This window comes from Ciconia boyciana, chromosome 2 (assembly GCF_034638445.1).
Source record: "Ciconia boyciana chromosome 2, ASM3463844v1, whole genome shotgun sequence".
NCBI classification, from domain to species: domain Eukaryota; kingdom Metazoa; phylum Chordata; class Aves; order Ciconiiformes; family Ciconiidae; genus Ciconia; species Ciconia boyciana.
In genome coordinates, this window is record NC_132935.1 from 143,055,889 (window position 1) to 143,068,302 (window position 12,414).

At 41.0% G+C, this 12,414-nt stretch overlaps 1 protein-coding gene across 4 annotated transcripts in view; it reads right to left on the minus strand.

The window, feature by feature from the left end:
* Positions 1-12,197, minus strand: part of AKAP9 (A-kinase anchoring protein 9) — a 122,844-nt gene extending 110,647 nt beyond the window's left edge. For all 4 annotated transcript variants that reach the window (XM_072854291.1, XM_072854288.1, XM_072854289.1 and 1 more), the window contains exon 1: positions 11,922-12,197. In XM_072854291.1, the coding sequence (XP_072710392.1) occupies positions 11,922-11,969 (48 nt within the window). In that variant the 5' untranslated portion in view covers positions 11,970-12,197. The remainder of the gene's footprint in view (positions 1-11,921) is intronic.
* Positions 12,198-12,414: the final 217 nt, after the last annotated feature.

The window sequence follows — 12,414 nt, forward strand, 5'->3', positions numbered from 1 at the left end:
GCTTCAATTCATTAACCGCTCTCTCTAACTTGGTATCATCCATGAACTTGCTGAAGGCACACTCCCTCTTATTCTCCAGGTTATTAATAAAAACATCAAACAGTACCAGACACAGTTGCAGTATCTGAGGAACACTACTTGTCACCAGCTGGACTTTGTATCAGCATGCTGAGCATAGCAGTCCAGGTAATTTTCTACCCACCTTGCAGTCCACCTATCCAAACCACCTATCTTCAGCTTGGTTACAAATTGCCCCTAACAAATCACATCAAATGCCTTTCTAAAATCAAGGTAAGCAACATCCACCATTCTCTCCTCACCTACTGAGCCACTCAGCTCATCACAGAGGACAATTAATTTGCCCTTGATAAATTCTGGTCATATTCTTGCCCTTCATGTGCCTGAACATGGCTTCCAGGAGGATCTGCTCCGTAATCTTCCCAGAGACCGCAGCCAGGCTGACCTTCCTATAGATCCCGGATCCTCCTTCTCGCCCTTCTTGGAGATGGGTCTGATGTTTGCTTTTTCTCCCCTGCTCATTTGGAATCTCCTAATCACAATGATCTTTCAAAGATGAGCAAGGGAATAGCCTTGTAATGATAGCAGCCACCTCCTGCAGCATGCTTGGATACATCACACTCAGTCCCATAAATTTGTGTACGTCAAATTTGCTTAAGTGGTCCCCAGGTTGACCATCTGTACTGTGGATCATGCTTCACTCCCTCCAATTCTGCCATTAGACTCAGGGACCTGGGAAACCTAAGGACAGTCCTTATCATCAAAGAGGCAAAGAAAACCTTGAGTATCGCTTCCACGTCGTTTTGTACCAGATCATTTGTCAACATCTTTTTGAATTCTAAGCCTCTTCACCATGTTTGCCACTCACTTCAGTTTAGTACTGTTTACATATAACCATGCATTCTTTCCACTGCTAATAATGAAGATACTGAGTGACACCGGCCTCTGAAAGACTGAAAGACCACCTACTTTGAGAGTAAGCCATTAAAACAAAGTCATGCTAAGAACAATTCTTTATTCAGTTGTAACCACCAAATGATGATTGTACCTAGACCAAGTCTTTAGTTTGCTTATAAGACCACGTCAAACAGTGTCAAAAAACTTAACACTACACTGACTTTCAGCAAGAAGTTCTGTCTGAATCATCCCTAGTTACCTAAAGACTCTCTCATATTAACAGTTGTGCAGATCCCCAAGGACCTTAATGTTGACAATTCATTTAGACAAGTCTGTTTCCTTTAAAGAGCAATCTTTGCCAGTCTTTTGAGATTCCCTAATGAGTATAAGCAGAGTCTTACTGATGACTGCAGCCTTGGTTATGGTATATTATCAAGCATCACTGTAGCTTCCAGGGGGCCAGGGCTGGGGGTAATCAGCTGTTTCTCAAAAATTGTGAATACTGATTAGAATCCTACAAGAAAAATCCTGATATGTCTAAAGAAAACGGTAGTGAGGCACTTGCTCTTTCCTGTGGGATCCTAATCAATACTCCATTCCAGCTCACATAGTTCTTTCTTCCACAACGCATTGCAAATAGTCAACTGCAAATTCTAACCAATTAACTTAAAAGACTACCATTTCTAGAGTATAGGGCTTTAAAGGTGCAGTGATATTGAGACACCTAATGAAATGCATGGAGAGAATCTGAAGAGGCGTTGTTCAGACTTCTCTATGTAGCTAATGCAAGAAAACCTACATCACAGAAGCATTTGCCATTTCTGGTTTGTGTTGATGCTGCAAGAAAGGGGCTGCAGCCCGCTGTGTGTTTTTCCTGATCAGCAGGACTCCTACACTTCACAACAATGTATATTTTTCTTTCTTCCTGTACTGTAACATTTAGTCTATATACTAAATGAGGAAGAAGAGTGTATTAGAAGTTAGCTGAAAAGGGCTGAAGGCAGTATTTTTTGGATGTTAGAAAAAGCATCAACTATTGATTTACTTTGAGTCTCTATGTACCCCGATTCATATAAATTTAACTTTTTCCTCCTAAGAGAAAAAAGAAAGAATTTATAATAGCAAAAACTTTACTCTACTATAAACCATTTTGGTTGTATTTATGTAGAAAATACCCAGGTTTTTTCCCTCCACTTCACACTGTGTCCTCTTTAATAAAAATATATCTATGTCAGAGATATTTAAAGATCAAAAATTGAGGAAAAAACTTTAAAAGGTAGAGAGAATATATAAAGGAATGGAAAAAAGCCCAGTGCTATCTGAATAGTTTTGCTCATATTTAATTTCTCATTAACTAAGAAGTCTGAAAGAAAAAGGCACCTTTAGAATGAACAGACTATGTCTAAATAAGACTTTATTAATAACCAACAAAAGATTATAATTTTTTTCAAGTTGGTGAGTGCCATGGAATTGATACAGAATTTGAGAGGTTACATCTTTGGCAACAAGACAATCAGCTTTTCAGATACAGATCAACAGTTTAAATTCTGTTCAAGCTAAGCAGGGAATAACAGCCACTCCCTGTTAATAAATACAAGTGATGTGATGACTTCCACCTAGTTGTCAAAGGTAATCTTTTCACAAGCATTAGTGTAGAGATTTTCAAAGTAGTCTGGAGAATTTATATACCTTTTTAGGAGATTGTTTGTAGGCATTCTGGACACCTCTTTGTAGAAACTGAACAAAACTTCAAATTTTTATTTTGAAAAAGTTTGGGTTTTTTTAAAATAAATTGTAAAATACTTCAAAACAAGTCAAACTCAGTTGTGCTTCAGCATTTTCCCACCTTTTTTATATTGTTTTTACATTAATTCATACCATGTGGCATGTCTGGCAGTGAACGGACAGAGTGAGAATAAAGCTCCCAAACTCAGTAGGTTTGTGAGAGACAGCTTTGTGAGGAGCAGAGCAGACATAAGGAAAGAACCAACTGCATGAATTTCATGCTCAGTGTGCAAGACTTGACAGGCTTCTATTATTTTGACAGGCTTTTATTTTTTACACGCTGCTGAATCATGAGAGAAAAGCGAGCTCACAAAGACACTGATAATGCTCACAAAATTCCAGGCTTGTCTGTGGACTTTGCCTTCCCCCCCCCCCAAAAAAAAAAAAAAAGCAAAATCAAATTCCTGGAATATATTCCCAATAATGAAGAAAATCTAGGAAACACATCCCCCTTTGAGGAGTCTTATATCAGGATTTCCATTATCTCTTTAAAGACAGCAAGCTATGCTAGCTAGCACAACATGCTACTGAACATACCAAGACCGGGTTTTCTTATCATTGTTATGGAGCATTACCTGTAATAGCAAGATATTTCTCCTACATACCTTTTAATTGAAAGTATATATTCTTAATGTATGGTACTAATGTTAAATCAGCTACGTCAGACAATATAAATGGATTTAGGAACATTTAAATATTTTTCCCTTGTTTTGTGGTTGGGCACAGGAGGTTTCTTCATAGAGAAGTAAGAGTTTAAGGACAAGTAAAAACTTCAGAAAACAAAACCAGGATTAAGAGATAACCACTTCTGTTAAATCACAGCCTACCAGTGAAGTTAGATTTGAGTAGACTCTGCTTATTCTCTGTGACACCTATTTTATCAATATTTGCACAGAATCATACTCAGTTCCAGAATCCCATCTACTCCGCCTCATCAACTCCACCAATCTTCTTGGCTCTTCAGCTCAGGATCATAGTTTGAGAGATATACTGCAATTTTGCCATGGCAGTACTTTTTTCATCAAATCTATGCTTTCCCCTGGAAATATCACCAAAATGGTATACATTCTCTTTAAAATTATCATCTCCAATTGTGAAGAGTCTTAAAATTTCTTCATGTTTTGAGATTTAGAAGCATGGTCCAAGAGATTACCTCTTCTTTGCTTTGTGATGATGCTACCACTTAGGGTTGTTACAACTGTGATTTGATCACTCCCCCACTTTCCTAAGCTTAGTGTTTGGTTTCCAGAGTCTCACATTCTTTTGCCCAGCTGACAACTATTGAATTTGTTCTATCTGGAAGCTTGTTGGGGTTCCTTTTCAAAAGAGGGGGGAAAGCAGGAAGACTGACTCCACACTTCCAAGAAACTAAGAATTCTAAGAAATCTTCACATTTTTATTCATTCTTCTGTCTTTTCTCCATTGGTTGTAGGAAAGATAGTTTATGAAATAAAATGTTAGCTTCTCAAGAAATCATGTGAAAATGCAGATTAAGGTTTCTTTCAAGAAACAGGAACACCCGTACCATCAACACAATTTGGCATGCCAGCATTTTGCAGTCAACATACAGGTGTCTCATCATCATAAATTTCAAGATCTATTTACTTTATGTTTCAGCATAGCAGTCAAAAGACTGCAATCATCAGATGCGTTTCATTGAACTGTTATACATTTATCACCACGTCTTTGCAAATTCAAAGTGTCACATTAGCTGGTAGCAGTAACTAAATGATTTTGAAACAAATACATAGCAATACATTGAAACCTCTAGCTATGGGGCAGATATTTAAGACAGAGCTTTCAGCCCCTAAATTAGGATTCCCAACAATTGTGTTATTAGTATATAATCTTATATTGCAATATAAGATAGGACAACAAAGTTGGACCTACTTCAGCAGCCTTTTTCCTTTTGTCCTCATTTTCATCAGATTTTTCACTATTCCAACCACTAAGATGCTACAGTAACCATATATTATTCTGCAGTTAATATCTCTGTAGACCAGTATTTAAAAGCATCTATGTGTTTGGTTACTTCCTGTGGGAAAAAAATACAGGGTTTTCTGGTAACACCTACAAATGTCAAAAGGTTCAATCTACTTCCCTTGGAGTATCAGATACACTTTACTGAAAGTACTTTAGAAAGAATTTGTGGTGGTGATCATGCTTATTTCCAAATCGGTATAAACAAACAAACTTGTCTAGATACTGTTATAATATAACTGAGGGAAACAAATGTTGCAGTCCCCTCTGTTTTGCTATTGCAACACCCATACTAAGAAAATAAGTAGTTGGAAAGCAGACCACAGAAATGAGGGAAGAGAGTAGTGCTAAAATGAAGAAGGTCTCGAATGTAAGCAAAAGGCAACTTTGTGCTTTCTTTTCTGTAATTCCTTCTCTTTACAGATGGAGCAGCAAGAAAACATTTTAAGTTGCATTTTTACAATGCAATTTCTTGCTTTCATAGTGCTACTAACAATACTGTGTTAACTTATTTTTCTATTTTCGTGAAATTCACTGGGCATCTTGGAAAGACCAATTTTCTCTAAACTGGCTACAGAACAAAGGTTACTTTGAAGTGATATTTACCTGCATTCTCAGAAGAAAGCAGGTATTAGTTTAAGCTCATTCTACCTTGCACCACTACTGTAAGGTAGACAGCTACTTTTAGAGCTTTGAATAAAATGGTATATTGACAATAACATTTAAAACAAATAATCAAGCCCTGTATTGAAAGCAAGAATAGATCTCTGGAATGAGAGAAAAGGAGATCAAAACCAGGAAACAGAAGAAAAATGGAGAACACACTTAGAAATAGGAAGAATTCTACCAGTGCCAATTGAAAAAGAGAGTTGAAATCCCAGATTTCAATTCAAGTACTATTTTTTTTACAGGGACCCAATAAAGTCCAGAAGACACAATGGGAAAAAATTGAACTTTCTTTTTCTTTTTTTTAAAGGAAAAAAGAACATTGAGAAAACCATAAAAAGCGGGTAGTTCTATTATCCTCAAGAGAACAACTAAGTTCTCTTAAAAAACTGAACATTTAAGCTAGTCATCCCAATTTTTCTGCTATTTTCTGCTATAGAATGTGTCTTGAAAACGGTTTCACAGATTACCTTTCCATTCGATCTCTCATCTGAGCTTATGTATCACCCCAGTAGCAACCAATTATTTAGATAAAATATATTTACATCTCAAATGTATATTACCTTTTTTCTATGATAAAATGCAGATATCCACTGTTTTGAACAAAAATAAAAGCATGCACAGTGAGGTGAACACCTCACTTTTTGTTTCTCTCTCACCTCTACTCAATTTCTGCCCTATCTGCTTTTACTCAGAGTTTTAAAACCACATGTTTTCTCTCCAGGGTAATGTTCAGCCCTTCTATCTGTGTTTTTCTCTGCAAGACAAAAATCAGCTCTTAAGCTTACTCATGTTCATAATCAAAATACACAGAGGCAATTCCACGTACCTCCTATTATTTGCATTTAGAATTGACAGAGATGCAAAGGAGTGAGAGTAGATTGAAGCCTGTAAAAGACTAAGAGGAGCCAAAAAACACAAGTTCAGAAGGACCTGGGAGAAGAAATAGCTTAGCAATACAAAAGAGGAATGCCTAAGAATTAGGTACAGGTTTGTGAGGATTTTCATGTGCAAGAAAAAGGGCTCCCTCAAATAAACTGTCTTAAAGTTCAGTTCTTCATTACAGCATTTTTTCACAGTTTCACCATACTCTCCTGCTTTGTTATAATCAAAGAGATTAGGCAGTTTCCATTCACATCTGTTGAGCCAAAGCTCACCCACACCTTCCCAGGAGACTCTTGAGAGTTAGCCTAGAATCCCCTCCAGTTGCTTCCTCTCTTGTCCATTAATACACACACAGCATCTTCAGATATATACATAGCGCAGCATCATTCTCATTCTGTGAACTTTTAGCCCATAAAGCTGCTCTCCTCCATACTTTATGAAGAGTGACAGCAATGACTAGGGCTTTATGATGAAATTAGCACTTTGTGATATGGCCCAATATGACTTCTTATTTTGAGAGAAAAGCAGAGTAAGACAATGCAGACTGAAAAGGAAATTCTTGCTTCCAGGATTCTGTTTAATTATTTTTGTTCAAGTTATTTGAGGCAGAGAGAGGATATACAAAATGAACAGCCTACACCTGAAAGCAAAAGAAGATGTGTTAGTAGGCCAGCTCTTTAATGAAATGTCAGGTGTAAATGTATTTAATTTGTCTTCTGTGATGAAAAACTCTTAATAACCACTGAAATACTGCTTTTTTTCCTCTTCAGGTAAATTCCAGGGAATTTAAAAGGACTGTGTTTCTAAAACACAATCTATATGTTGAATTCTTCTGGGGGTTTTAAATTAGAGCTTTAATCACTGTGGCACATAATTTTTCCATGCTTCACTTGAGTCTTTTATTTTAAAAAAACCTGATCAACAGCTTTTCTTGAGAAATCCAAAACTTCTCAGTCCAAAGAGGCCAGAGATGAGGAAGTAAAATCTTTTTATCTCCTCAAAAGAATAAGACATAAGAATGCAAACAGCAAACATTCTCAGACTCTTAGACAATGCTATTTTAATAATACATATCATTTTCATTTTCAGCCACCTGCAATATTCACATGCATGACCAGAAGACAAAATATGCAATTATTTCTTTTTACTATTCAGTTTGTGAAGATAACTTGTCAAATTACTTATACAACCTGTAATACTTGTCCACTGAGTGCCATTAGAGCTTCCCAAACCAACTTCACTGTTCCATCTGCTCAGCAATTCTCTGGTATAGATCAAAAACAGTCACACTGCTTATTCTGTGCTCCAGTGTTTAACTAAACCAGTTCCCTAATTCCTTAAGGTTCTTCAACAATTACATTATTTCTTTGAACACCTCAGTAAGTATGTATTACAAATATACATAGAACCTTTGAAAATCAGGACATTAAATTATGTATTTCTAACATTAGACCTGAAATCCTAGACCAACCTGAGAGAATTTACGAAGTAAATTACTGTCTTTCCCTCACCCACCCCTCCCACATCAAAAAAAAGCACACAGCTAGGGAGCATGCCCTTTCCTCAACACAAATTTAAACTGGAGCAATGCACATATTTAAATACTTTGCAAATAAAATTTCAGTACTGTAAAATGGACCATTCTATAAAACTTGCTATTAATAGTTTCATTTCTCTTAATTTTACCAGTTATAATAGCTGTGCGCTTCATATATGTGTGTATGTATAAATTAAATCAAAATATTTTTTCAGATTTCAAAAGCTTTACCAAAATAGTCTCAGCCATTTTCTCACAAGGGAATCTGAGTCCCCGATGTTTTTATTCTGAAGCTAGCAAACTACACTGTATAGTTTTGAAAGTTGACCAAAATAGTGCAACATCCTGATAAGAAAAGCCAGCTACTAAGCTGTTAAATAAATACATAAAATTAACATACCCAGCTACCATAAATAGTATCCATTGTAATGCTAGATGAGATTTCCAAGCAAACTGATGCACAGAGACACGCACACATAGTATGTGTGTATATAAATATCACACCAAGATCTTCAATCACTATCCTCTGTAGTCTTTTCTAAGACCAGGTATATCTACACTATCTCAGGCCATCAACAATATTCCAGAATCTCTTCAGCAAGGCACATACCTGATTGATTTCTAAGTTCACTGTGTTTTGGGGCACTGATCAACTTAACAACATGCATCTATATTTCTGTTGCTGGCACACATCTTCTCCTTTCCACCTTCCATCACAGTCAACCCGGCTTCCCTTAACTAGCTTTTTTGACACTTTTGCTCCACCATAATCAGATCGGGATCTAAGACGAAGAAATTGCTTGTTTGGGGAGAAGGGAGTTCTATAAAGGCACAGAGAGACCATTTTAATGGGTAAGGGAGACAGACGTTTATAGAGGCTGGGTTAATATTCAGCACATTTACCTTGTGGCAAAGGAGAATGAATGACTATAGGTCTGGAAAAAGGAGCATGTAATTAATTTACTGGGTTTAACTGTGCCTCCCTTGCCTTTGTGGGTTTGTAACAGACAGAACAGCAACATATGGTGCAACTGCTTCATAATAAAGACTTGGTGTAGTCTCCAAAAGTCAGCAGGTACACAAGAACGTTGGTGAGCTTCTATCAAGAGCTTTTGATTCCATTTTTCAAATTATGTACTGGCGAAGGCTGTGCGTTCGCACTGAGACCCATTCTGCCAGGTTTGAGTACACTTAGCACCTTTCAACCAAGGTAAGATTCACAATGCAGCTTCTCATTTCCAGTAACAATAAAGGAGGACTCAAAAGAAAATTCCGCTGCAGAAAATCCATTTGTAATACACTTCTCTGTAAAAGATCTATGTGGGGAGACAGTGTCTTAAGAAGACGTCAAGAATAAAGAAAAACAAATTTCCATTGCAGATAAATTCACACAAAACCAAACTCCACAGCTTGCCTACTCGACATTATGATCAGAAAACAACCAAATGATTGCTTTGCTGAAAGTTCATATTGCTTAAAATGCACATATGGAGATTTGGCAGTAGTTAGCTACCTACCTTTTGAGAAAAAAAAACACAACAAACCAAACAAGAATCTAAGTCCCAATTTTGAATAGTAACTCCACTGTTAGCAGTGTACCAGCCACCTCTATAGCACCTACTAGACTCTTTTACTGGCCTCCCAATTCTCAACATTCATCCCGCAGTTTATGTAACACCTTATTTATATTTAAAATTTATCATTTCAGGCAGATGCATCAAGGTATCTGCAGTACAGCAATACCTGCGCATTTAGCACAGTAACAACACATACTTTAATACACTTTTTCAACTATTTTATTTAAACAACATTCAGTGGTTAGGCTTAAAAGTTTTTTGGATGCTTCTTGCTGTGGTTTGCAGAAAATATTCATTGGAGCCAAGAAATTTTAGGAGACTGACTGATCATGCTACTGTGAATGCGTTTGTATCCTTGAAAAAGAGAAAAGCAGCTGCAGGAGCAACTCCTGCTTCCATTCTCTGCTAACACAATTTCTTCTTTTCTGCCTTTATCAGTGACACTTGTCACTGGAAGACATCATTCACATGTAACAAAAGGGGTAAACGGTACACGGAACACCAATGAAAAATCTGAAAAACTAACACTGCTTTTACAGTCCCTTCCCATGTAAAACACATACAGTTGTAAAGAGTTATAATGACTTAAACCACAAGGGATGTTTAAAAGCATAGAATATGAAAGTCTTCAGGCGAAGACTGAGAAGTAAGAACACTTACTTACAAGAACATAATTAGGTTTTAGTCAGAAAAGACTAGAAGAAGGGTGAGAGTTATGACAGTGCTCCTAAAATGCAAAATGGTTCAGTAAAGTGTGTACACGTCTTTTCTCAAAGTAAGAAGGAAGCCATTGAATTCCTGCTAGAGTCCTGGCTTTTGTTTCACTTTTCAGTAATTATAATTAATTTTCTGTGTTAATCCCAGGCCAGCATGGACAGAAAAATATAAATTCTCTTGATAAATTCTTCATTGTGGTTTATAATACTGGCAAATTTACTTCAACCATTTTCTTTGCAAACTACTTCCTAATTTTCTGCAAAAGAATTGGCCAACTTGGGTGTGACAGAATGTACTGCCACCAGCACCTTGCTATGTCCCAGTGCCTTTTAGTAGTACTGCATAACATTGTGTAAACACCGTTCTTGCTCAACGCATTTAAGAACAGGTTTTCCTATATAAACATACAGTTCCATCTAGGAGAGTGTCCCAAGGTACATTTTGAATGCTCTTTCAAAAGAAACAGAAACACAGTAAGTTACAAAGTTTTTGTCTAATACAGCAAAATACCTATTCAATCCTTCAGAGCCGAGGTCCATGGACCACATAAACAAGACAGTGATGACGTTTCGTAGTTTCATCTTTAGCTTGTCTTCTTGTTGCCACTACTATTAGCTCCTGCCAAGCTATATGCGTATCTTTAGCATGAATGAATGACTTACAAACTTCTAAACTCCTATCATTTAGCAATGACTGCTGCAAGGAACCAGACGATACCTAATGTCAAAACACTAATTTTATCTTATTTTCCTACGAATGCCATTAATTATTTTATCTCATTGACCACACCAATGCTTTCTTTGAAGTAAAAATGAGGTCCTCCTAGAGTGTGGTAACTCCTGTCTATTGCCCAGAAGGCGAAGTGCTTTGCAGCCGGTGTGTCCTGAGCCATGCTTAAAGTAAAATGATAAGCTCCCTGATTAACACTTCGATAAGCCCGCAGGGCACCGTCTGAGCCGCCTGACAGCCCATGAGGCGGTGACGGCTGAACGCGGGCGTGCGGCCGCCAAGGGCTGCCAGCGCAGCGGCGAGGTCCTACAGGTGACTCGCGTACTACCCGGCATTTTCAAACCACTGGTAAACGCACCGCACCGCACCTCACACCGCACCACACCGCACCTCACACTGCACACCACACCGCACACCACACCGCACCACACCACACCGCACACCGCACCGCACCGCACACCGCACCGCACCTCGCACCACACCGCACACCGCACCGCACCGCACACCGCACCGCACCTCGCACCACACCGCACACCGCACCGCACCTCGCACCACACCACACCACTGGAGGCACCTTTAATCCTCTGCCTCCTAAGGCTCTCTCACGGTATCAGTACCACATTGAGGAACAGCTGTGGGTTTTATAAACTTCCTTAAAGGTTTACAGGGAGTTTCCCAGGCTTCAGAGGCAAACGGAATTCGTGCCCCGGGTGCGAAGCGGCAGGGAGGTTAGCTCTCCTCCTCCTCGGCTCTTCCTCCACCCTGGGCCGCCAGCGCAGCGGGCCCCGCAGCGGAGGGCCGTCCGGGCTGTCACGGCCCGGCCTCGCGACGGGCACCTGTGGCGTGCGCCGCGCGGGGCCCGCTGTCACCGGCCACTCGCACCCACGCCCTGGCCGAGGAACGCCGCTCGGCCCCGCGCCGCCCCGAGGCCAGCGGGGGGAGCCCGGGGCGCGCAGGGAGGACAGCACAAAGCGCCTCCTCCGCCCGCGGCTTTGTTCGCGGCGGGGCCCCGAGCCGAGCCCCCTGCCGCAGCCGCGCTCCGCCGCCGCCCGGCCCGGCCCCGCTGACTATCCCCCCCAGCTTCACCGCGCTCCCCTCAGCCTCCCCGCCACGCCGCCGCCTCCTCCTACCTTGGCTTTCCCAGCCTCCAGCTTCTTCAGCCGCTCCTCGTCCTCCATGGCGTCTGTGCAGGAGAGCAGAGCGTTACCGGCGGCGGGAGGCGGGGCCCACCCCGCCCCCTCCCCTCCGCCGGGGCGCACACGATCGCTGTCCTGTCTTGTCCCGTCCCGTCCCGTCCCGTCCCGCCTCACAGCGACGACAGCTGCCGTGGCGGGGCCACCGGCGCCGCCATCTTCATCTCCACGTAACCACGCGGACGCGGAAAGTGACGTTCGGGCCGCCCGCTCCTCCTCCTGCCGCCAGCCCTCCTCCCCACCGAGCCCCGGCCGCTCCGAGCGCCGCCGGCCGCCAGCGCCTCCCGCCCGCCCGCCCGCCCGGCTGGCGGCGAGTCCCGCCGGAGCCGTCCCCGGGTTTGCACCCCTCGGGCCGAGCGGGGAGCACGCACCCGCGGCGGGAGCCGAGTGACAGCCAGCCGCGGGCGCGGCCGCAGCCGCCGCGGGGGGG